The 25,675-nt window shown below is 53.2% G+C and overlaps 2 protein-coding genes across 12 annotated transcripts in view; one reads left to right on the forward strand and one right to left on the reverse strand.

Annotated features, from left to right (window-relative positions):
- The first annotated feature begins 353 nt into the window (after nt 1-353).
- AMN (amnion associated transmembrane protein) lies at nt 354-17,071 on the forward strand. 2 transcript variants are annotated; one of them, NM_001277516.2, is made up of 12 exons: nt 354-418; nt 2,677-2,795; nt 2,904-2,948; nt 10,311-10,398; nt 11,995-12,230; nt 12,741-12,878; nt 12,963-13,065; nt 13,534-13,616; nt 14,012-14,198; nt 14,993-15,167; nt 16,706-16,808; nt 16,894-17,071. In NM_001277516.2, exons 1-12 carry the CDS (start codon nt 373-375, stop codon nt 17,002-17,004), a joined length of 1,434 nt encoding a protein of 477 aa, NP_001264445.2. In that variant the 5' UTR covers nt 354-372; the 3' UTR covers nt 17,005-17,071. The 2 variants fall into 2 exon arrangements, with proteins under 2 accessions (NP_001264445.2, XP_040557000.2); XM_040701066.2 differs by lacking the exons at nt 354-418; nt 2,677-2,795; nt 2,904-2,948 and adding an exon at nt 4,089-5,992.
- A 3,857-nt stretch (nt 17,072-20,928) lies between these two features.
- The window catches only part of CDC42BPB (CDC42 binding protein kinase beta), an 86,117-nt gene continuing 81,370 nt past the window's right edge, over nt 20,929-25,675 (reverse strand). For 5 of the 10 annotated variants that reach the window (XM_040701294.2, XM_040701289.2, XM_040701288.2 and 2 more), the window contains 4 exons: nt 25,018-25,056; nt 24,778-24,886; nt 24,615-24,685; nt 20,929-22,691 (listed from right to left, as the gene is read on the reverse strand). In XM_040701294.2, coding sequence (XP_040557228.1) covers nt 22,560-22,691; nt 24,615-24,685; nt 24,778-24,886; nt 25,018-25,056 — 351 coding nt within the window. In that variant the 3' untranslated portion in view covers nt 20,929-22,559. The remainder of the gene's footprint in view (nt 22,692-24,614; nt 24,686-24,777; nt 24,887-25,017; nt 25,057-25,675) is intronic. The other 5 variants (XM_040701295.2, XM_040701293.2, XM_040701292.2 and 2 more) reach the window with 1 other exon arrangement.

Here is a 25,675-nt window from a genome sequence, read left to right on the forward strand (position 1 = left end):
TGAGAGCTCACTGAAAAATACCTGCAGACCATTATTAATAACCGTGGGGTTGTCAGAGGAGGGTACTGCTGGATGCACGTGGCTGTTCGCTTTCACCCCCTCTTAGCACCCACCGCTGCTGCTCTCCCCTCCACATCTCACTCCCCAGTGGCTCTTCCAGGCTCCCATGGGATGCCAAGGACAGAGGGAGCCTGGGAGAGGAGCTGAGAGCACAGTGGCTGCTGGGACTGACCAGGGCTGAGGTGGGTGCTGGGGAGGGCTGCTTCCCACACCGCGTTCCCGCACCACCTGCACGGTGCTGAGCCCATCACGTGTCCGGGATGGTCCAAGGTCCGGCCAGGCAGGGGCTGTGCAGATGAGTGCTGCAGCGACATGGGGAGCAGCCTGGCCTTCCTCCTCGGTGTCCTGCAGCTCCTCGGTGAGTATTGCCCAGGGCCGCACCGCGTGGGGAGAGGGGTGACCGAGAGATGACTTTCCTATTTCCAGCGTGCTTTAGCAAGCGTTTTTCATAGCACAGCTGCAGGCTCTTGCAGTGTTTGTGTTGAAATAGCAAAATGCATTTCAAACTGGGCGAAGCGAAGGATGGAGACGAGCTCGGGAGCCCAGGCTGCGGTGTATGTATGGCACTGCTGCACCTCTGCAGCTCAGGTTTTCCTGGTCCCGCCTGAAGCCTGCAGCTCTGCACTGCAGGATCTCTTTTCTGTTAAATATGCATGTTGCTTTGATGTTCAAGGACTGCGCTTCCCTGGAGACCAGGCTGATTAAATAGCACGCTGATATTTCGCGGGCTGTGGAGGGTGCAGGAATGTGTCAGAGCAGCCGCGTGGGGAAAAGAGGGTATTGCAGGATTGGGTTAACCTCTGCAGCCCTGGCACCCCAGCTGGGTGGCAGCTGATGGGCAGCATGCTGGGCAGCACATGGAGCAAGGCTCACTCTGCAGCACATCTGGCAGCTGTGGGAGCATGAGGTGTGCAGTGGGGCCTTTCTGCCAGAGCTACAGTGGGGTCAGAAGGGCACAACTCCACAGCGTGGACGCAGTAGCCCACATTGACTTTTTGGGGTGTTTTCCATTCTGAAGCTCTGTTCAACTCCAAGCCAGCAAGGACCTCAGATCCATCCTAGTCTTCCTCCTGTTAATGACAACTTGCTCTTGCTGTTTCTCAGGACCCCCCTTCCTGAGGCAGCTGGAAGCCATCTCTGCTGTCCCCCTGCTCCCCCCCTGCCCCAGCTGCTCGTGGCTGGGCTCCAGCACCTGCTCCTGTGTTCTGCTTTTCATTCAGGTTAAAACCACATTGTTTCCTCTTCATTCAACCGTGATTCTGCACGGTGAACGGTCTCGGCAGAGCCCCTGGCAGACTCAGCCACTGCAAATCTGCAATTATGCTCTGAAGCGATCATTACACACTGATAAAGCCTCTGCAGAGCTGCTTTGCACAACCAGCAGATCTCCTCCCGTCTTTAGGACTCGCAGAGCTCAGGCATTCTGCAGTGCCCCTTCTCCATCAGCCTCGGCCATCCAGACCCCTCTCCTCCTGCCCTGGGGTCCCCTCCCCCACCCAACATCCAGCACCCGGGTGACATTCCTGCACACTCCTCCACCAGCTTTGTGTGTATGCTGTAGTTCCTTCCTCCCTTCCTCCTTCCTCCTTCCTTCCCTCCCCCCCTCCCCTCCCCTCCTTCCTTCCTTCCTTCCTTCCTTCCTGAAAAGATTAAGCATATTAAGACAAAAAGTTTTTGCTTTTCTTCCCCTCCTCCCCTTCCCCCCCCCCCATCCACACACACTTTTTTGTCTTACCATTCACTCGCCTGAATTCAGTGGCTTCAGGCTGCTTGAGATTCACATTAAGGTGAATGTGAATTTGCCAGCCAAGACTGGGAAATGTCAAGCTTGGAGATGAATGCTCCCGAAGCTCTCGTGCAAACAGAGGGGCTGGAGTGGAAAGCAACCTCCCCTAGGGCTGATGTCTGGCGAGCATGGCCATCCCTGCAGGGCACTGTGAGTGGGTACCACACTGTCCCATCATCATGATCCTGGGAGCCTGTGGGGGTGGTGGTGTTGAACACCTGTGTTTCCAACCTTAGGCTTTGGGGCACCAGTGAAGCCACACCATTGAGCCCCAAATATGATGCCAACAAACAGTTTGTGCTACACATGCCTAGCATGTCAGGGGAGGATCAGCTGGTGTCAGGAAAGGGTTTTGCACCAGAGGGTGATGGGCATGGAACGGGTTCCCCAGGGCAGTGGGCACAGCCCTGAACTGCTGGAGTTCAAGAAGCATTTGGATGATGCTCTCAGATACCGGATTTGGATTTGAGGTGGCCTTGTGCAGGGCTAGGATTCAGACTCAGTGATGCTTGGGGTGACCAACACAATGGTGAGGGCCTTCCTTCACATCCCTCAAAGCCTGGTAGGTCACCACCTGTTGCTGCGGTAAGCACGGATATTGCCACTGCAGAGCCATGGGAGGGGTGGGGAGATGAAAGCAAAGTCACAGTCCTGATGCCCCAGGTTTGGGGTGGCGAGGTGGTGCAGCACACAGGTCTGAATACCACAAGTGTGGCTACAATCCCAATCACTGGCCACATCAGCAGCCACGATGTCTTCTGAGGGTCTGGTCCACACTGGGACGTTACTCAGGCAGTACCGGCTCACGTTTGCTTCCCTGCTCCTCCTAGCTGCCACCATGGCTGCCTACAAGAAGTGGATTCCCAACACCAACTTTGAAACTACGTCCAACTGGGATAAAGGGCGAGTCCCGTGTGCCAGCGACGTGATTCACTTTGAGAAGGACGAGGTATCGGAGTACTTATTTTTTTTTTCCTAATGACATCAGGCATGCAGAAAGCCCTTGGCCTGCCCACGGAAAGCACGCTTAGGGTTTTCATTTTTGCTTTCCTTCCAGGTGGTCTCGGTGTTTGTCAGGTCCACCCACGCGCTGACGGACATGGTGAGCAATGCACAGCCGGCGGGTGGGTGTGGGGGAGGCTGTGGCGTGGAGCACCTTTGAGCTCACAGTCCTCACGTGCCACGGTCCTGTCTGAGCACAAAGAGAATCATTAAGATTGAAAAAGACCTGTAAGATCGATGCAAGGAAAGAGCCCCGCCACGGAGCTCTCTGCAGCACTTTGCTCATGGCGCACGGCTGGTGCGGAGCAGGCACTGGCCCTGGGCTGAGGCTAAGTGATGCTGGCAGAAAAGCATTTGGAAATGAAAACAAACCATTGTGGGAAATCCCAAAACGTTGCTCGAGAAAATTCCTTTCAAATACCATCGTTTCTCTGATTCTTCTTATGAATTGTTGGCCCGGAGGCGGTTAGATGGGCGCAGGGCTGTGCTGTGCCGCATGCGGCGGTGGAGGGCTTGGCTGCACCGCGCCAACACCCAGCAGGGCAGCAGCGTCCCACCCAGCACCATGGGACCGCCGCAGAGCCTTCCCTCTCTCACTTTTAGACTCAGCAGAAAATCGGGCTTTGCTCTTTTATTGGCCATTAAATGCAAACGAGCCCTTGAAATGTACGTGGTGTGATTTGTTCGGGCTGTCTTCCCCGCTAATGGTTTTGATGCTTTAATAACGCCCTGCGCCGCATTTAATCCCGCTACAAATATTTGGAGGAGTTACTTTATTTATACGGCATTTAGAATATGAATTTTGGAAGGAAAGAATGTACTTGGGAAACGCGTGCAAATGTAATGTAATAAATGATGTGGAATTTACCCAGAGAAGAAAAGAGCAAAATATCACTCCAGTAGATTTTATTTTACTTACAGATGAATGTGTAATATTTCTAAAGTACTTTCATCAGAGGACTGCAAAGTGCATAATTGCAAAGCAGCGTTATTCATTACATCATTAGCCTTTCAAAAACAAGCTAAAGAGCCGAAATTAGAAAGCCCCAAGGCTGGCCGTGTGCTGGGAGCAGAGGCGGAGCAGCGTCACACCAACGGTGGCACCTGTGGGAGCAGAGCTGGAGGCCTTGGCTGGGTGCTGGGGGCAGCTTTCCCAGCACTGCCGGGTCAGTTCAGGGCAGCTGAGTGGCACCAAACTCCTCCCCGTCCCCAGTCAGGCTGCCGTTCTGTGCAGCTCATTCAGCAGCGCTGCTGCTGAGCATCTCAGCTACAAGTGGTGGGGGACTCACCGTCCCTGGAGGTGTTCCAGAACCGTGGAGATGTGGCACTGGGGGACGTGGTTGGTAGGCACGGTGGGATGGGTTGGGGTTGGGCTGGGTGAGCTTAGAGGTCTTTTCCAACCTTCATGATTCTCTGATTCTAAGATTGCCCGACTCGCAGCTCTCTCCTCTTAGGAGCATCACCATTGGCAAGGAGCTGCCCCATCAGTTTTCCATGCGTTGTTATGAATTCTTTTAATTTCACCTCCACCACCTCTCTCCCCCCCCATGTGCTGCCGCACTCCGTGGTCACCAGGTGATAGGGAGACTGCCAAGATGAAGGATTTCACAGAACTGAAATCAAGCACCTGAACTGTTCTGCCACTTGTGGAGATGGCATGAAACGTGGCAGTGGGGTCGTTAGGAAGCAAATTGGTTTGGAGGCTTTGTGCAGCAAGGCAGGGCTGCACCTGTTCGGATGCTGGCCTTGCCGCGCTGGAGAATTAATCACTTAAATCAGCAGGAATACATTAAGCTTTGGAGTCGCCATGGAGATGCTATACAGCCTTTGGCCATAAAAAAAAATAGGAGCTCGATGCTTGCTGTGGTATCACAGGAGGAATTCATGGCTGGGGAAGGGGCTTGGCTCTCATTGACTTTCATGAGGATGGTGCCGACTGTGCAGGGGGTGCAGGGATCTGGTGCATGGAGGGCAGAGAAGTGGTGGGAGGGCTCCTGTCCTGCTTTGCCGGGCACCCCATGCCCACTGTTGCCCCTTGCACAGCTGCTCAGTGGAGCTGAGCCCCACCAGAACTGCAGCCTCCAGCCCTGGAGATGCCCCACAGCCTCTGGGAGCTGCTGTCAGGATCAGGAGCTGCGGGGACACAAAGCCCACTTCCCTCAGCTTTAGGGGAAGGCCCTTTGTTGTCCCATTGGACACTTGTCCCTAATTCTACTACGCGCTAAATCCAAATCCAGCTTAAATGTAAGTGACTTTGAAGCATAACCGTCGCTATTAGGCTGGATTTGCCATGGTCTTTAGCTGCCTAAAATTGCAGATAAGTATTTAGCAGCTTCCAGAGAAGCCTGAAGGTAAAAAAAATCACAAAAAAACTAGAGGTGCTCAGTGCAGTGGTGCTTAATGGGCCAGCATGGCACTGAAAGTCCATGACCCAGCAAGGAGCCCAGCGCCCTGTGTGCTGCTGGTGGCCGCAGGGCAGCTCCTTGCCGTGCACTGGGTTCTGCAGTCCAGCCCAGCTGCACCACACGGTCCGTGTCTCACACGAGTCCTGGCTCAGTGCTGGCCAGGGGCTGCCCTTGGGAGCAGGGATGATGCTGATTTCTATTTCGGGGGCGCGGGAGTTGGGTTTAGCCAACCACGTGGGCAGAGCGGCCTCATCCAATGCACACGGTCCAGGGGTTCAGGGCACAGTGCGAGCATCGCCTCCTGCTTGCTGCTTCTCCCCAGCTCAGGTGAATAAGGCCCACGTGTTGGGCATCTCCATGCTTTCAGCCTCCAGCGCCCATCCCAGCGCCCCTGAGGTGCAGCTGCCCCAGCCCTGTCCCTGCTGCCCAGACAGGGACAGGAGCGTATGGGGCACCGGGGTCAGACCAGGACCTCAGCTCCCAGCTTTATATTTTTAGCTGCCTAATGGTGAGAGCAGAATGTACTCGGCTTTGCTGCAGGATGCTCCCGCTTGGCTCCTGGCAGAGATTGATCTCGAAATGCCAATTGCTCTCCGGGGGCGCTGGCTCTAATGAATCGCAATGGTTTGTGCTCATCCCAGGCACCACGCTCCCCTCTCCCCGCTTCCGAAATCGCAGGAATGCAGGTTCAGGAGCCGCAGAGAAGGAAACGTTTTCCCTTTTTTTTCCCGAAACGAAGGTAAGAAACGTCATGGCAGCGCGTGTGGCAGCACATGGCCATAAGCCCGAACCCTGCGGGCTGCTCTACGGCAGCGCTGCCGCTGAAGGTCTGCCTGAGGACGAGGTGCGATGAAGCAGCCTTTTGCAGCCGTCCGTGCCTATGCCTCCCTGAGAGCATTTGTCGCTTGCAGTAGGAGGAGCCTGCAGAGCCGGTGGTGAGCAGAGCGCTGTGCCTCGTGCCGGGGGTTTGTGGCCGGGTGGGTGCCGGGGCAGCTCTGGCTCTGCCTTGCGCCTCCAGCTGCTCTCCTGCGCTCTCTGCCCTTGGCCAAGGAGAGGAGTTGAGAAAAATGAGCGGAACTAATCCAGAGCAGATGTGTCAATAGCTCTAAGCCTCTGTTTGCAGTCTGCAGCTGTAGCTCAAGTGCCTCGTCCTGACGCGCGCTCCCACAGGTGCCGACGCTCCACGGCCCCGGCTGCTGCGGGCGCTGTGTCTTTGCACTCGTTTTGCAGGCCGTGCGGTGCAGATGATGCTCCCGATGCCCCCCTCAGCCCAGCCCCGTGTGTGCAGGCGGTGGGCACGGGGGCTGCTTCACCAAAAGCCAAAGGACTGGGCGATAAGCAGACGCGGCGGGGGAACCTGATCCTGCATTAATGAGAGCGCAGCCTCACCGCTGCCACATGGCCCTGCCTTGCAGGGGGCAGGCGGGGACGCGGGCAAGGAGAGCGGCCAAGCCCTCATTAGCTTGCAGGGGCTGATGCCACGGTGCTGACGTCCCACTGGCAACGCTGCTCTGCCGTGCCCTGCCTGCCGCTGGGGGTGAATGTAGAGGGACGAGCTACTTGTTTCTAGCCATGCGGTGATGCTGTGATGCTCCAGGCCCGGGGGTGGAGGCAATAGCAGGAGAACAGCAGGATTAGGGCTGGGCCCAGCAGCACTGGGCTGGGAAAGGAGCTGAGGATGCAAATGTGAGCTTCATCCAGGCAGGAGAGCAGACAAACAGAGCCCCTAAGGAACTAAAGCTGCCCTGCCTGTCTCTTGCCTGTCCACCTGCCATCTGCAGGCTGCAGCTGCCCCAGCAAAGCAGGGATTTAAGAGGTGATACAGAAATCCAATTCCTCCAGTGCTGATGCCTTTGGTGGGTGATTGCACACATCCTGTGTGAGGTGGCATAGTTTGTTACTGGAGCAGAGCCTGGGTGAGCCAGAGGGTGTTAAAAGCCACGTACTCAGGTCTTTGCTGTTGGATGAGAAGAAATACAGGTGGTTGTGCAGAGAAGAAAAGCAGAGGTGGCTTTTGCCTCATCTTCCTCTCCCTGTCTTTTACATTTCAGCAGTTTCACTTTGCTTTTCAGCAGTTTCATTTTCACTTATGGGCTGAGGTAACAGGACAGCAGCACGATGCTGGGATTGCACGTGTTGGCTGAGAACAGGGAGGGGCCTTTCCTGTCTTTGGTTTTTTTGCTGACTTGGATGAGAAAAATTACGACTGTTTCAGTTGTCATTGCATTTGGTAATGAAGACCAAGGAGATAAGTCATCTGCCAGTGTCAGGGATGGGAAATGATTAGCGAGACCCTGAGCCTGCTGTATTAATGGCAGTGGAGCAGAGGTTGGCAGGAGCCAAGGAAAGCAGATGAAACTGCCAGCTTTTGGCTCTGCTCCTTTGGTACATGTCACTGCTCGGTTCAAAATGTACTTGGAAAGGGGCCCAGCCTATATGTAATTCCTATACAAAACTCCCAAATGCAGAAAGCTGCTGCCCAACCAGAGCCTCTGTTTGTGCTCTGCAGTGCTCCCAGGTGCTTAACCCTTTGCTCTTTAAGGAAAGAGAATGTGCAAACCTTGTACAAACCAAGATGCTTTGGGCAGCAGTGCGTGCACCTCAGGGGATCTTGCCCAGCTCGTTGCAAACAACCGAGTGGGTCCCCACTGCCTCCCCATAAGGCCACTGATGTTGGGAGTGTGGCATCAGCTGTTGATGCTGGGGTCAGCCTCAGAAACTCCTGCTGCAAAGCAGAAATGTGGAGTTCTCTCTTGCATATTGTTTTTCTGCAGATGAGGTGACTCCACAGCTCATCTCACAGTGCATTGTTTGGGTGAGTCGGGGGCTGGGACACCACGGTCATGTCCTCAAAGGATATGTGGACATTTCTCCTCCTGGGCTGGGAAAGTCCCTGCAGCACAGGGCTGTGGCCTCTGCAGGGGAGGGATCATTGCATCTTCTCCAGAGAGGTCCCACCTCCTCCCTGTTCTATCCACATCCAAGCCAAGAACCCGAGTAGACTCTTACCAGGCTTTCTTTCTTTGCTCTGGGCATAATGCATGCACAGAAGGTTCTTGCATTGCTCCTGGGAGCAGTGAGAGTGATGCAGCTCACAAATCTATGGACATACTTCTCTAAGTGTGGCCTTTGAGGGTTTTTCCTCCTCCTTGTTGAATTGTGGATCTCTAAAGGAATAGCCTCCCAGACAGGAAAGCTCATTGCATCCTCCATGTCCCCCTTGGGGTGTTTGGGATGCTCCAACCCATAGCTGTAGCCAAAGCTCCTACTCTGCTGGAGTAGAGTAGGACTACCAGTAGAGGTAACTCTACTGTGGAAAGCAACGTCCATGAGGTAGGGCTCACCCACATGGAGGCGATGGTGAAAGGCTGGCAAAGCTCCAGCCATTGCTGGCTTAGGGAGAAGGGACTTGTCCTTCCCCAGCGTGTGCCACCACCTACTCCTGTATGGGCTCAGAGGAAAGTTTCTTGGTAACTTTGGTTACTTTTCTTGGTAAAGGAAGCTGCTAGCATAGAGCTTGGTCAGCTACAAGCAGGCTGAGTCCTGAGCCTCAAAATGTCACTAGACGTGGCTTTTTCATCGGCAGGCAAAGGGCACATCTATTTTCCTGGCAGATCTTCCAGCCTCTCTCAGTGCTTCAGTGCTGGAAAAATTACCCAAGAGTAATAGAGGTTTGGAGAACGCGGTGGCATGGTTTCCAGTGAGGCACTGTTTGTGCTATGGGCTCATAAGGCAGCATCCATAGGCAAACATCTCTTTCTGGCTGGTGGGATGACGTACCTTGGGGTAGAAGATAGCCAGACCTTAATAATTTATCTCTACTGCTGAATCTGATATCCCCACCAATGTGGTCTTGTGTGGGACTGAGCACCCTCAGGCAAAACCGCCTCAGGAACAGAGCTATCACAGCCACCTGCAGCACTCAGTCATAAGTCTCGCTTTTTCTAACCTACATGCATATTTAAAGACCAATTAAGTCAATGTAACCTCAGAATCCCTTCTGACACGTTTCTGTGCGAGCACAGGCCATGGTGTGTGGGCACAGCTCAGTCTGGAGGGCTGCCAGCCGCGGGCAGGGAGGTGGTGGAGTCACCATCCCTGGAGGTGCTCAAATACTGCAGAGATGGAGCACCGAGGGATGCGGTCAGTGGGCACGGTGGGGGTGGGTTGGGGTTGGACCGGGTGGTCTTAGAAGTCTTTTCTAGCCTTAATGATTCTGTGATGCTCTGGAATGAGTGAGAGGAGAGCAGAGCCTTGAGCATCACTCACTGCTTGACGCATGAAGATACTGGGGGAAAACCCAATCTTTTTCTTGGGCGGTCTCTAAATGGAAAATGAGCTGGGCTGAATACGCTGCGTGCTATGAGTGAGTCCCTGACTCAGTCACTTGCTGCAGCCCGGCCTGGAGCAGCTGTGCCAGCTGGTGGCTACAAATCCTCCCCCACCCGGCCCTGGGGCAGCGCTGTACCTGCGATGTGGGCAGCGTTTGTCCTGCAGACCTCCCTCACACCTCACCCAGGTGAGCGTGGTGCCACCAAGCTGGCCGTGATGTCTGAGCAATGGCAACTGATGCTCGCAGAGAGCCACTGTGAGCCCCCACCCCTCAGTCAGCCCACCGCCCAGCCAGAACCCACTGGAAACCATTACTCCCCAACAGCGGAGACACCTCCAGGCATAAAGGAATTAGGTTTTGTGTGGCATCCAGGCGTACAAAGCCGTTCCAGAGTTGTTAGGAGCACATGTAAGCAAGAGGAGGAGGGAACTGTGGAAAGAGCTTAAGTTGCTTTTCCCTGCTCTTGTTTCCCTGAATGCTTCATGGCTTTCTGTGTTGCTATAAAATAAAGTGCAACCCTGCAGCATCCCCATCTGTAGAACACGGAGACAATACCTTTCCATTACACGGGGCACAGGGAGGGTGACTCCTAATGACTGTAAAGTGCCTTGGAGACGGTGAGTGCAATTGGCAATCTAATAATTAGCGCCGTTATTTGATGACAAGCCTGGGTGGCTGGCAGCGGGGCCGCACAGTAACACTCTGCATCCCTCTCTCCCTTTAGTACCTTCCTCTGAACGGAGAATTTCTGCTGGCATCTGGCTCTGGGTTCACAGCTTTCGATGGCAGCTGGGACCCGGGATGCGGCTCAGGTACGGCGCGCCGGGCTGACAGCAGCCATTCACCTCACACATCTGGCAGCAGCACTGCTACAAAGGCCTCCGCTGTCCCACCTCTGCGCGGGGTGACTCAGCCCTCTTCCATCCCTGCCTTCTCTTTGATGGCTTCCCTCGCATCGCATCTTTCTTCTTCTGCGAGATCACCTGTCTTTTACAAAAGTAATTATAGCAACGGAGGCTTTGAAGTTGTAGCAGAGAGGTAAATATTGTTTGTATTTTACCCTGCCTATTAAGCATGCAGCCACATCAAAGCCCTCATTTGCTTTGCCATGGTATTGCTAAAGCAAACGGGTTACGGATTACACAGCTGGGCCCCTGAGTGCAGAACCACAGCGTTCTGGGGCTGCCCCTCAGCCCCACAGGTGTCTGCACATCGTGTTTGGGCACTGGACATCCCTCAGCCTCCTCTTGGCCTCACACTGAGATGAGCCAGGCAGCAGCTGCTCCTTGTCAGTGCTGCTCATTTACCTGACAGCCGTTAGCCAGGGACAGGTGGCAGAACCATAGAATGGTGTGGGTTGGAAAGAGCCTTAAAGCCCACCCAGCCCCACTCCCTGCCATGGGCTGGCTGCCCCCACCAGCTCAGGCTGCCCATCCCACCCAGCCTCGGGCACCTCCAGGGATGGGGCACCCACAGCTCTCTGGGCAGCAGTGCCGGGACATCACCATCTTCAATGTGAATAATTTCTTCCTTATCTAAACCTACCCCTTTTCTGTTTAAAGCTGTTGCTCCTTGTCTCGTCACTACAGTACCTGATAAGAAGTCCCACCCCAGATTTCCTGTAGGCCCCTTTAGGTACTGGAAAGATGCAGTGAAATCTCCTTGGAGCCTCCAGACTGGACACGTCCAACTCTCTCAACCTGCCTCCACAGGAGGGGTGCTCCAGTCCTCTGGTTATGCTCACGGCCTCCTCTGGACCCACTCCTGCAGCTCCATGTCCGTCTTGTGCTGAGGGCTCCAGGACTGGACTCCAGATGGGGCTTCACGAGGGCAGAGCAGAAGGGGACAATCCTTTCCCTTGCCCTGCTACCACCACCCTCTCGATGCAGCCCAGGATACCATTGGCTTTCTGGGCTGCAAGAGCACAAGGCTTTGAGCTGGCCGTGCGATGCTCCCATGGGACAACAGGCATTTCTGGGCAGCTTTCCCCAAATGGATTCCTGAAAGCACAATTTTAGAATGAATGCAAATAATCTCATGTGCTGTGTGATCTGGGAAGCTGCTGGGGAAGGAGAGAACAGAAGCAGGGCACAGTGTGACCACCAGGGAAATGGCCAATGGTAGGATGGTGCTCTGGTTTTGGGGTTATCTGCTAACGGGTACGGGGCTGAGCATGTTTCTGCTGGTCTGCAAATTTGCAATGTGAATTATCATACCTGTTTTAACCCAGTTTAACTATATTATAGGCTTTGTGTGGCCGTTTTCCTACCTAACCACAAGATTAAGCATTAAAGAAGAGGAATAATGATCTCCTGGGATCTGGGGCTGGAGTTTTGCACCAGCTTTACCCAAGCAGCGGCTGCAGGCTGGAGTCAGGTCCTGCTTCACCTCTCCTTTCGCTCCCTCAGGTGCGGTGCTGAGCTTTGGCAATGCTGAGCAGCACTCGTGGTTCAACCCGGAGCTATGGCAGGATGTGTCCTCCAGAGTAGACCTGGAACCGGCCGGCCGCATCTTCCTCCTGGATGAGGAACGCGTCCCGTGCCAGTACGACCACGTCATCTTCCAGCCTGAAACCTCCTTCCGAGTAAACCTTGACTCATCGCGGCGAGTGATCCCTGTTCAGAGCATCTCACTCATGGGCCAGGTAATGGGGAGCTGCTGGGAAACCATTTTGGCACCTCCTTGCCACGGGACCACGGAGGTGTGGCGTTGCACCCTGATGGATTTGGGGTTATTTCCCTACTGGCATTCTCTGTGCCACCAAGGGGCTGCCCTCCTGCCCCATCCTGAGCGTGCCCCGTGGGCTCACAGTTGTCTCCCGGCTTTGCTTCTGTATCAGCGTATAATTGATCAGAGGGATAATTATAGAACCGCTGGCAGCCCGCTGTGCTGCAGCCCAGGCAGATGACAGTCCCCATCCCTCTCAGTTGGAAGAGCTGAAGATCAGCCTCTGCAGTGGCAAACAGGCGCTGCCTCCAGAAGCGGGAGGTGTGGAAGGCATCTCATCAGTAATCTGTTATTTCCTCTGCCGCACTGCCTGGCATCTGCCATTTTGGGGCTGGGAGCGAGGGGACCCCATTAAACCTGATAGCCCGAGTCCTATGGCCTGGATGCAGGGCTGGAGTTGCACGGTGGCCTCCTCTTCTCCCTGCAGGAGCTGAGCAGCGCTGAGGCGTGGGCTGAGTACCTGCGGGGCCCTTCTGCCGCATGGCAGTTCCACGGCAATGCCACCCTGCAGGTGACGGGCACCCGCTGTCCCCACAGCTCCGGCTGCGCCTGCGGGAACTCCCAGGTGAGGTACTTCGGGGGCCATTTCTTCCCACCTAAAGAAATCAGTGGGGAAGGGAGGGTCTGACCCCGCCTCGCTCTTCTTTAGGATGGAGACCGCATCTGCGCATCGCTGCTCAGGGCAGAGGGGTGCCCGGCGCTGTCGTGCCACAGCCCTCTGCGGCCCCTCGGCCACTGCTGCGGGGTCTGCGGTGAGTGTGGCCCACTGAGTTTGTGTTATTTCTTTCTCAAGAGGAACACGCAGTGAGGGCGTTCCCTCGGAGAACGTTTGAATCGCCGAATGCGGTGCAGGGACACAGGGAGCACCAGTCCCCCCCTCTGTGCCTCACAGCCAAAGCCACGGCAGCACTGCCCAGCTGCAGCCTTGAGATGTAGCTCAGCGCAGAGCTTCCTGTGGAAAAGTGGGGGAGGGGGCTTCCTGCTGGAATAGCATGGGAAACAAAAGCCCAACCCCGCTGATAGGAAGGGAGCCAAGAGAGGTGAGGTTTCTCCAGGCCCCGCTGCCTGGAGCCAGCCCTCCTGGAGCCCAGTGTGACCCAGCAGGATGGAGATGCTGGGGATTCCCAGGTGCCTTTTCGGGCAACCAGAGTCATGCTACCACCGCAGTGCTCTGCCCTTTCTGGGCTCTGACTGTCTGTCTGTCTGCTTTTGGGCTGCAGGAGCTGTTGTCACGCTGGATTTTAAGCCCGAATTTGACCTGCAGCAATACCGGGACAGAGTGGTGCAAGCGTGGCTCAGCCTGGTACGTCCCAGGGATGCGGGGTGCTCCCCAGCTCCCCACCATCTGGAGCCTTCACCTACCGGGTTTGGCTTCTTGGATGTGCTGACTGGGGGGCTGCTGCAGCCTCCCTTGCTCCCCACAATGTCCCCTGTGCTCAATTTTGGTAAAAATGAGCTGCCCGCTGCTGAGCCCAAGGGGGGGCTTGCTGGAAATGGCAGCCTAGAAAGCATGGAGGGTTCTGAGCTCCGAGCCGGCTGCAGGAGGAGCACAGCAGCAGAGATGGCAGCTCTGCGGTGGGGCTGCTGTGAAGATTTATGGGTGGCCCTCGCAGAACGTCCATCATAGCTGTCTGTAGAGAGGACTCATTTCTGCCTACTGCTCTCACGGGCTGCGTGTGTCTGTTGTGATCTGGAAAGCCCAGGTATGCCGGCGTTCAGATGGCCATCTCCAAGGTGCACAGGGCTCAGACCTTCCTGGGACTCCTCCCGCGGAGCTCCACGCCCGTCATCCAGATAGTGCTGGTTGATGGCGAGGCCGGGACGCAGACGGGCACCGCTGCGGAGCAGTTGGCTGCAGACATCATGGGTGACATCGCACAGCATGGTAATGGCCTTCAGTTGCATCAAGGGAAGTTCAGGTTGGATATTAGGAAAAGCTTTGCAGAAAGAGTGGCAATGCAGTGGCACAGCTGCCCGGGGAGGTGGGGGAGTCGCCGTCCCTGGAGGTGTTGAAGAACCATGGAGATGTGGCACTGAGGGACGTGGGCAGTGGGCACGGTGGGGTGGGTTGGGGTTGGACTGGGTGATCTTCGAGGTCTTTTCCAACCTTCACGATTCTCTGAGTCTGCAAACTCTGCCATCCTTGGTGTCAGAGCTCTGGAGGCACCCAGACCCCCTCGCCCCTCCCGCAGCCCCATCCCTGCTGCGCCAGCAGTGCGGTGCTGGGAGCTGTGGGCTGTAATAGTGGCACAGCTGGAGCTGCTGATTGCCTGCGAACGGCACACGCTGCGAGGAGCTTTGGTGCACTGCCTGAGGTCCACGTCCCTTCTGTCTGGGCTGGCACAGCTCCGTGCCTTCCGAACACACATACTCTCTGCTTTTCTAATGGCTTCATTAGCGAGCTTTGCTTAGCCCAGAATTTCACAGTTTTAACATAGTGGGATGAGTGGAGCAGCAGTGCAGGAGCAGGGGTATCAGGGCTGGCAAGGCCCCCTGTGACAGCCCAGCCCTCTCGTTGCTCAGTGCCAGGCCCAAGCGAGTTCTGAATCTCTTCAACGATGGGGACTCCACATCTCTGGACAACCTCCACCCACATTTGCCCACCTGTGCATCACAGGGTGGAGTTCACGTAGCCTTATACGCTCCAGCTCTCACCTCATTCCTTCCTGCCTCCCACAGGTGAAGCTTTGGGCATTCCAGGTGGCAGTGTGGAGGTGGCTACTGGCAGTGCTCTCGGCGGGCAGGCGGCAATCCATGCCTCCAGGCAGATCGCATCGGGGACGGTCCTGGGGCTGCTCTTTGCTCTGCTGCTGCTTGGAGCGCTCCTCTACCTCCACAAGAAGGGAAAGCTGAGGTATGGGCAGGGTCCCTGCAGCAGCGTGTGGCTTATGTTGGATATTAGGAAAAATGGTTTCTTGGAGAGAGCGGCAATGCATCGGCACAGGCTGCCCAGGGAGGTGGGGGGAATCACCATCCATCCCTGGAGGTGTTCAGGAGCCATGGAGATGTGGCACTGAGGGAGTGGTTTAGTTGCCATTGTGGTGATGGGTTGATCGTTGGACTTGGTGATCCTAGAGGTCTTTTCTGACCTTAATGATTGTACCGTTCCACATTGGTAACCTGGAGGCAGACCATGACTGTGCCATGCTCTGCTAGCTCCCACCAAAGGTCCAATGAGGGCAGGTGGGAGGCCTGGAGTGGAAGGACGGGTTGGTATCTTCAGGATATCACTTGGCACTGTGCTGTGCTGCTGGGCACAGCCTGCCATGGCTGCCCATGGAGATCTCCCATTCCTTGCAGCCATCAGCTGGCAGCCTGATGGGAACAGAGAGCTGCAGCTGCCAGCTTCTAAATAGCAACGCATCAAAGCCATGCAAAGCAGTTCTGTAGACATGAAAGGGGACGGCAGCTCAGGAAGCAGCTCTTCCTCGGTGCGTTCATCCCAACTCCCCGAGCGTGGGCAGGAGGAGCTGACCCTGAGCACTTTGTAGCACCGAGGGCGTCGCTGTCGCTACAGGAGAGGTGTGCTGGTACCTGCTGGGGGGCACAGGGCTGCTGCAGGCTGTGGGCAGGGCTGCTTCTCCTGCCACTTGGCACGTGCTGGTGTAGCACTTCCCAGCAATAAACCAGTGCCTCCATTTAATTTCTAAAAAAAAAAAAAAACCTCCCAGCCCCATAATTGCCTCCTGATGATTTATAGGCCACTGACACTTCCTTGGATGCTGGACAGGCCTTTGAAACCCGCTCTGTCAGCAGTGGGAAGGGAGGTTGTGCAGCTCCTGGAGATGGGCTGAGCCCGTGTCCCCAGCCGCCCTGCCCCTGCCCTGTGGCCCAGGCAGCTCCAGCCCGTGGGACGTTTGCCGGCCAAGTTGTGGGGATGGAGTTCCTGGGTGTGCCCCTTTCCCCCCCGGCAGGCAGTGCTCGGTGGGATGCTGTGAGTGGGGACCCCCTGCTCAGCCCCCCTTGGACGCTGCTTGGGATGGGGAGCCTTAGGGTAAGAGTAACGCAGAAACTCATAAAGCAATGGCGGTGATTAAGTTGATAAAACGATAACTTGATAAAGGTAATGATAAAAAGCAATTAGTGCTTGTTGAGGTTGCAGCGGGAGCAGGTGGCAATTCAGCTCGGCTCAGGAAGGGAGCGCGATGGCTCTGAGGCAGAGCACAGCAGGGCTATGTGCGGGCTGACCAGCGCTCCCTGCAGGACGCAGCTCCGGAGCTGCTCTCACTGCTTTCTGCTCAACGTGTAAACATCCCATTGAAAAGACAGCCCGGCCCTTTTGTCCCCGCGCTTCCTACAGACCGACTGAAGCGGTGGCATTTCGGTGGGGGGTTGGAGGGAGGGCAGTGGCAGGGCTGGGGTTTGAAGGGGTGATGCCATGTCTGTCCCCAGGCTGCAGGCACTGCATCTCCCCCGGCTCTGGAATAGAGCAGAGGACCTGAACAGCCCCGAGCCTGAAAGTGGGAAAGGCTTTGACAACCCCATGTTCGACGTGGTGAGTGGCCCCGCTGGGGGCATGGGGGTGCTCAGTGGGGGTTTTCTTCCCTTCCCCACCCATTGCTTCTCTTTCTTTGCCGCAGGAGCTGCCAGGTGCCGGCAGTGTGGAGGAGACACTGCAGGAAATGGCTTCTGAGGGCCACCAGGTGTTCTACATCAACCCCCTGTACGACCCCAGCGAGACCGAGACCTGACGGCACAGCCACAGCCTGAATAAAAGTGTTGGTGAAGGAAACCACAAACCTTCTTCCGCAGGGCTCAGCCACGGCCTCCTGGTGCCATTTCTGTTCCCGTTATGTGAGTGTTGGTGCTGCTGCTCTCTGTAAGACAGCAGCGGGGTGTAGGTCTGGGCCTGGCCCTGTGCCCACGGCCAAGGGATGGAGGGGACGGGCGCTCTGCTGGCATGGGTTGGGGCAGCGTTGGCACGGGGTGGCCCTGGTGATGTTTTTGGTGCCACACGCCTTCGGGTGCCCACAGGCACCAGCTCTTTACACATGGAGTCTAATGGGCGAGCCTGAAGGTATGGAAATAGATGCAAATGTATGCAGATTTACACTCTGCTGGGTTTTCAGCAGGGCTCGTTGGCATTTCCATAAGGAAGTAGCTATTTTAAGTGCATTGTGTTTTGTTCGAGTCTCTGGAAGACATAATCCTTCTCAAAGGATCCGGAGGCAGCATGAGCCGAACCAGAGCCCTGCTGCGGCTGCGGGCGTCGGAGCGCACTGCAAGCAGCTCCGAGGGGCCGCGGGCTGCGGGGCTCAGGGCTGTCCCCGCTGCTCTGCCCTCAGCACGGCCCCTAAACCCCTCTGCGCGGGGCTGTGCTGCTTGCCGGGCTTCATTCTTAAAACGCATTAGCAGCTCGAGGTCACTTACAACAGAGGCTTTAATTAAAGCCCAGATCAATTTCTGTCAGGGCGCTCGCTGAGCACGCTCTGTTCTGTTCCTTCGGGAGCCGTTTGCTCGCTCACGCAGAGCGTTGCGGGGAGGGGGGCTCTGCACACAACGGGGCGACGGCGCTGGGCGGTGCGGGGGGGGACAGTGAGGGGCAGCCGGGAGCTGCCGCAACACACCGCCCTCCGGTACAGCACACCGCCCCCCGGCAGCGTAACGGGGGGCTTCGGGATGCGCAGTCTCTGCCGGGATCTCATGTAGACGAGGGGTTTCTCGTGCAGATAGTGTGACAACCAGAGCCCTGGCTTGCTGTGCTCTCGGTGCTGAGGGTCGGGGTCCCAACGAGACAGGCTGATGCAGAGCGCATTGTCGCTAATGGCCGGGGCTCGGCAGTCACCGCTTCCCGGGCCTTTAGCAGCGAAGGGGTTAATGGACGCCAACTCGCCGGGCTGTGCCCACCTTCGGGGTGATGCGGGGCGACCCGCAGCCGGGCAGCTCCAGCTTCGGGCGTGCGGCAGTGCCCAAAACGTCACGGAGCCGACAACCAGCCCGGGCCCGCTGCGCTTTATGTAGCAGCTGAGGGATGAGATGGGCGCTGCTGGAGGGAAGGAGCAGGAGAAGCTGCTGCGGGGCAGCGGCCCTCACCTCTCATCAGCATTCAGAGCTCAGTGCCCATCGTGCCGCTCTTCCTCCCGGGAATACAGAGCAGCACTGCGTAAGGAGCTGGAAGCGGGCGGTGCTGCAGGAATCTGGGGGCTTTATCTATGATAAAACAACCAATAAATCCGCATTCCCCGTGCAGTCAGGTGACAAAAAAAAATAAAATAAAAAAATAAATAAAAGTGCTGCATCTTACCGGGGAGCGGGGAAAATATTTACTGCAAGGCCGGGGAACGGCCGATTCCTGAGTTCGTGTTCCTCCTGCGGTTGGCTGCAGCACTGCAGCTGCTCTTAGCGGAGCACGTCCCGCGGTGCTGCGCTGTCCTCGGCTCACCCCGCTGCCGTGGGCAGGCTGAGCTCTGCCAGACCCCGCAGCGCCGACGCAGCTGAGGGCCGCGCACACATCGCCCCTCGGCTCCCCGTCCCTCGGGAAGGGGCTGCTGCTGCACTGCCAGCCGTCGGCCCGGCCTGCCTGAGCCTGTCGGTGGAGGCGGAGAGGAGCACGAGGCTGCTGAGGAGTGGAATTGAAGCTGGGAACTGCGTCTGCAGGTGTGTGAGCAGCTGAGGAAGACCACAAAGCGTGCTATGGATGGTCAGACCTGAGCAGGTGAATTCTTTCTGCTGCCTTGTTGCTACTGAAGCTCTGAAGCTGCCTTGCCCAGAGCAGGTGGGTGCAAACTGGAACACGAGCTGCTCCAGTAGCCCAGCAGCCACGGCTACAGCTCTTTTCTTCTTCCCTCCTTGGAGATAGGCTCAGCGTAGCACATGGGCTGGGGTCACGGTGTGACACTTGGCTCTCCTGAGGGTGCAGTTCAGTTCCCACATCCTTCTTTTCCCCTCAAGGCTCCCATTTCTCAGTGCTGCACGCTACCAGTGCCAGCTCTTAACATTCTTAAGCAAAGGATGCCCGAGCTGACCTTGTGACAAGCGATCACTGCGCTGGCTGTTCGGCACTTCCACACTGAAGTCGCTGCGACTTAACTGTGATAGAAGAAAAACGTCTGTTGTTTCTTACAATGAGGGCGGTGAGGCAGTGGCACAGGTTGCCCAGAGAGGTGGTGGGTGCTCCATCCCTGCAGACAGCCGAGGTCAGGCTGGACGGGGCTCTGAGCAGCTGATGGAGCTGTGGGTGTCCCTGTTCAGCGCAGGGGGTTGGACTGGATGGCCTCTAAGGGTCCCTTCCAACTCAAATGGTTCTACGAAGCAAGCATTCACTAACACACACCGCAGCAGGCTGCACCCACTGAAGAAGCTGCTTGCTCTCAGCACAGCAGTGCTGCAGACAGAGGTGTTGGCAGCTTGGTTCAGCTCTGGGCAGCGAGGGGCACCAGAAGGCATTCCAAAACACGCAGCCTTGTGTCAAGGTGCTGTGCTACAGGCGACCAAAATTTCCTGACGAGTAACACGTCCATCAGTGCCTCCATCAGGGACTGAGGTAATGCCTCCGTGAGTGTCAGAGACCAAATTATCTTCATTCTTTGCATAACCGAACTCCTTACTTGTGATATGAGACCGGCAGCCTCCAGGGAGAAGAGCGCACCGTCAGAAGAACATTCTGCTTCCAGCCCTGAATTTCCACATTTCTCAAAGTTCTCCTGAGGGCTCAGGAAAACTCTTAAGGTAACCACAGATCTGAGAAGTGCGGTGGTGGGGACACAGAGAGGAATTCTGCTCAGCCACATTTGAAGGGAAGGAAGAAATAAATAATGCATTCCTACCGAGCCATTCATTTGCTTTTCTAGAAACGTTCTCCTGCTTGAATTATGAGCGAGCCCTGGCACTGCTGAGTGCTCTGATTTAATACCCCCATAATTAAAGACTTTGTTGTCATCTGAAGTCCTCAGTGTGAGGAGAAAAATCAACTCAAGAGCGGGAGAAACGTTTTGTAAAAGTCAAAGGCTGATTAGCATGGATGCTTGTCGGAAGGCTTCCGGCACACAGCCCTCGATCCTACCGTCACCCTCAGCGCTGTGCGTGGGGCACCATTCACACATCTCTCCTTGAGATGTCTGCAGTGTTTCTTCAGCACTTATTGCTTTGAAAACACGTGAAGTATTTATTATTTTACCTCACTTCAGATGTCCAAATAGATCCTGCAGCCTCCTCGTAAGCATAGAACGGTTTGGGTTGGAAGGGACCTCAAAGACCATCCAGTTCCCTCAGTGTAGGGACACTGCCCGCCAGCTCAGGCTGCCCAGGGCCCCATCCCTCCTGCCCTTGAACACCTCCAGGGTCGGGGCACCCACAGCTCTCTGGGCAGCAGTGCCAGCGTGAATGCTTTGGCCATAAGGATCCGAATCATTTGAAATGAATTAACTGTGCCACTGTGTTGCTGCCATAGCTACTTGAGCACAATCTGAGGGCACATTTCAGCACTGTACTTCACCAAAAGGCCCTGCGCTGCTCCAGTGCACACATCTACATGCAGAAACACGCACCGTTCTTGTAGCATTCAGGTATGGGGCTTCAGAGTATATTTCAGCTTTCATGGGCAAAGTGAAGTTACCACAAGACGACAGCACGTGTCAGTGGTGGACTGTTTCCAGATGTCAAGACAGACGACTGTGAACTTTAAAACCTCCCTCTTCTGCTTTATTGACAGGTAAATTGTTCAAAAATGTTCTCACAATTCAATAATTACAAAGACTTAGACTTACATTAAAAAAGTAAAAACCAGAAAACCCCCAAAGCAGTAGTGTCCAGCTCTAACTGAGCCCCTTTATCAATAATCTGAGGAAAAGAGCAAGTACTGTCCAACACTTAACGTAACAGGATTAAATGTTGACTAGAACACTCAGTTTTAACTAAAGATAAGTGCACGTCCTATACAGTGTTTCAGAAAAGAACATTAGCCATTGGTATATCATTAGCCCATTGAAACCAAATTTTAAATAAGTGACATCCAACTGTCATAAAATTGGCACAGAAGGCACACTAGTGTGACAATGACAAACTGGATATGCCAGCCACTGAATTAATTACAAGCTTTTAATGAAACATGGTCACAGATCTTTTGATTACTAAACGTATAATACATGGAAGCATGAGATTAAATATACACGCAAAACATCACCACTGCACGTGGGCCATAGCAAAATATACAGGAGTGTGTTGTGCATTTTTCTACATGATCAATACTTGATTAATAATCATGGGGTCTTCATGCAGATGAGGATACATTTAATGAGAAAAGCAGCACCCCCAGTTACACATCCTTCACATTCCACTTTGGTAACCAATAAACCAGATTGACGTTTTAGTGCGAGAGTCCCTTAGCTCCAGCAGCCCTCAAGGGCAACGCGTCCACCAGAAGGCCTGCCAGCTAACCACGTAGTGTGTCCTTACACCAAAAAGCCCGGGAGAAACGACTTCTCAGAAGGAGATAGGCAGGAACTATGAGTAAAATTCTCTTCACAGCAGTAATTATCAACACTTTAAAAGCCCTGACTAATGACTGGGATTGATGAGGACTAACAAGCGGGGTGTGGGTAGAAGATAACCGGTAGTAGTCCTATGTACAAGACTAAAAAGTTGGTAGAAAGATAGAAAGACTGTTACGCAGCTGAGTTTGTAATGGCTAAATGAATTAAAAGGCCACAAGACTATAACCAGCTTTTATTTGACATCCTGGTGATACTACTGATGTTGGGAACAACCGACAGCTTCCTAGCATTCTCCTTAAGATTTAGGAAACAAACCATTACGGGAAAAAGGGAGAAGTGTATTTTTTCTGAGGATGTAACTAGACTGCTTGCGTTTCCTATCCAGAGGTCCAAATCGTGTCTAAAAGGATTTCCTGCTAATGAGATATTACATCATTCTATAGAAAAATAATATTCCTGATATTGTAGCAACATTATCAGTATCTCTCTCTATTTCTTTTTCAGCGTAAGAATAACAATATTTACTGGTGGCCTCAAATGCTCCTATGCAATAAAACTGTGTCACAGCTGTGCAGAAAGGAATCAACCGTAACCGAGCAGTGAACAATTCTGCATAAAAAGCTCAATTACTATTTAGTAAAGAATTTTCTTCATTTCAATAGTTTGTATCTACAATCTGGATATATAATTACTCTTGTACAACACTAGAGATTCGGTGTCAGTCTTGGCACTAGCATCTGAGACAGCTTTGCCCTGCTCTTGAGTGCTCTGTGGAGCAGCGGGTGACCGAAGCCAGAACGGTGTGAGCGGTAGTGTTATGCGTCGCAGGTTGACTGGTCCAGTCCATCTAACGTGAGCTGATTCCTATGAGGAGAGTTGGGGCTTGGGGGACCACTGGGATTTGAGCTGTTGGATGGAGTAGAGTGTTTGGTGGAGTCTGAATCAGGCTGTTAATGAGAAACATTAAAAAATTACACTTACTTAAGATCAATTCCGTGCACTCAAAAGCTTTCAAGGTGCTCAAAAAATAAAGGAGAGCAACACCTACCACATAGCATATACTACATTCATTTCATAGCTAAACACTAATGCAAATACTTCTATTATCTTTAACAGGCCTTAGTGTGGTTCTTCTAATACAATATGAAGTATGGCAAAGTGCGTGGAAATTGCTATAGCTCAGGCTCCTCTACTACAACCACTGCAAAGCCTCCTTGATAGAACACATCCATCTGTTCATTGTTAGTCTGTGTTCACCAGCCTGAGCTTTTAAAGCCATTTTTATAGCCAAGGAGTAGGTTTATCTGTCCATATAAACACGTAAACAATGACAGTGAAATCATCTTCAGTTTGGTGAGGAGGAAGGAAATGAGCACACAAACTGTTTACCAAACAGCGCCAGCAACAAAGACAAGCATGTGCTGTGCCTGACAAAAGAGTGGAGGTTGCCAATTATCAGGCTGGACGGAGGTCTAGAAACAGAATATACTTACTGGAGCTGCCCTCCGTCAGTATCTAACAGAGACAGCCTATTCAGTTATTTCCCCAGCATTAGATTGGTTGTTGGATATCTGCCTTCACAGGCTGGTCTCACTTCAACAGGATGGCTGGCAGGTTTCCCACTATTTTGGTGAGCTACAACTGTGAGCACTGCACAAATTCACAGCTTACAAAATACTGCACAGGAAACAGTGGTACTATAGCAGCTAGTTATTTTCAAGAAAGGGAATACATATTTTGTAAATGGATTGAAAGGTAACATCCTACAAGGATGCTGTTCATAAGGCTTTGCATGGCTCAAACAAAGTAAGACCCTTTGTAACAAGACGAACCAGATCATGCTGCGATAAAGCCACGTGAGGAAAAGTAGTATACAAGTAGAAGGTGGTATTAGATAATTCTTTTCCAAGTTACAATCTACTGCTTATTAAATTTAAGATGTCCCAAGAATCTGCAAGGTCTATCAAAAAAAGAACACGTTATAACAACTTGTGCCTACAAACAGCAAGTAGAGCAATATGCATAACCAAATTTGAGAAGGATGCTACAGAACAACAGGCAACTGGGACACTCTATCATCAGCACCTTTCATAAATCAAGATAGTTTTAGAAATGCCTAAGGTGAGAGAGTCCCATGTTAGCATGCTTCTTTTAATGGTGATAAGCATTCTCTCAATGAGGTGATACAGGAAGTCTGAGAATGGCTGTGATCAGAACTCGAGACTTGGCATCCTGCACAGATCTGGCTTCTGGAAAAAGCAAGGTAGCCACCACTCAGCATTTCAACAAAGCTTGCAAGAAGCGACACCCATGGCAGATCAAGGAGTGATAAATAAATCAATCATATAATTTCCCTGGATTCAGGGACACCACTCTTCTGCAGACATTTTCAGACTAGTGACTACTGGCATATAATTTTACATTTGCTAAAAACAGCTTTATACGTTTTAAAATTTTATTCCTTTTCAAGTTACAAGACAAAAAGTTTTCCTTAAGGCAGCACAGAAAACTATTTAACTAAGTAGTACTTCTTTGCTCTTCTATGCTAATAGCCCAGAGAACATCTCTTGGAGCTTTGAGGACATTTCATCAATTAGACAAAATTGCCTCGTCTACAAAGCTTAATCCAGGACACAATACATCTTAAAATATCACTATAAAAAGATTCTCAGCTTTGCTTCAGCACTGGTGTATCCAACATACAATCAGATTTTGTTATGTGCCAGAGAAAACATCTGCAGAAAGAAAATATCTCCACAAAGAACACAGTCTTTATGAAGTATTCTCCAAGATAGTTAATTTACTGGAAGAAGAAAATAATCTACAGTGACAGGATGTTGTCAGTCTCCATTTAATAATAGCACCTTTACCTCCTTGTCAAACTCCTGGTCAGGATCCGACATACTTCGGGAAGGCATGGCTCCCCCCACATCACTGCCACCTGTAGAGAGAGAAGGAAAAACATCTGTTTTACATCTCTTGTTGAAGCCACAAACAACACCTTAGAACTTAGAAGCTTGCTTCCAGCCTTACTTGATGAGGGCCACGAAATATAGGTTTTGCTTCTCTGCTGCTGTTGCTGCCGTGAGAGGTTAGTTGTAGACGGACATGGTTTTTCATCCTGTGCAGCAGGTAAGACGCTCTGCAGTTGAAATGAAACACTTTGTTAGCCAGCAACAGAAGCTATCCAACTAGAGGTTGCTACTCGTGAAAATTCTGCCGTGCTTTTGAAGCTATTACAACTCGGTGTTGGTAGAAAAACTCTGAACTTACTTGACCACATCCACATATTTTCAGTAACAGACACAAACCCTGAGAAAGACAGAGAAAGAACTAAGCCCCGTTGCAGCCATTGGAACCTGTCAGCCAGCTAACCCTCTATGAAGGGGCAGCGACTGTGCCAATAGCTCTGCTTCCTTCCTCCTCCTGCTGAAAGGATGAATACATTATCCTTACAGAAGCTAGTGAAAGACAAGAAAAACCCTGACTAGCAGCTATAAAATGGAAGGGACGCAGCCTCAGAAGTGTACCTGTGCACCTTGCTCTTGGAGATTTAGCTATCAAATAGCTCACACTGCTGTGTATGTTAAATGCAAACCAAAAAATAGTGCTGCAAACTTGCATGTGCTTTAGTTACCTTCCAAAGCATTCACTGCCCCCCACCCTTTTTTTTCCTCTGCAATTGTCCAAATGGCACAAGCACACCATTCTCATTTCTGACAGCGTGCAGCTACTCCTACCCTTGCTAGGGAAGCAGAGGAGGAACAGGAAGAGGAAGAAAGCAGAGGGGAGCCTTGCAGTGAGGAATGGTCACTCTGGAAAAGGATTTCAGTGGACACAGAGCTTGTGAAAGACATGCTCCAAGCCTGCTGGAGGTGGTATGAGACCAGAATGTCGAGAGGATGAGGGGGAAGGAAATCCATTCTGTTAT

Source organism: Gallus gallus, chromosome 5, assembly GCF_016699485.2.
Source record: "Gallus gallus isolate bGalGal1 chromosome 5, bGalGal1.mat.broiler.GRCg7b, whole genome shotgun sequence".
In the NCBI taxonomy this organism is placed as follows: Eukaryota; Metazoa; Chordata; class Aves; order Galliformes; family Phasianidae; genus Gallus; species Gallus gallus.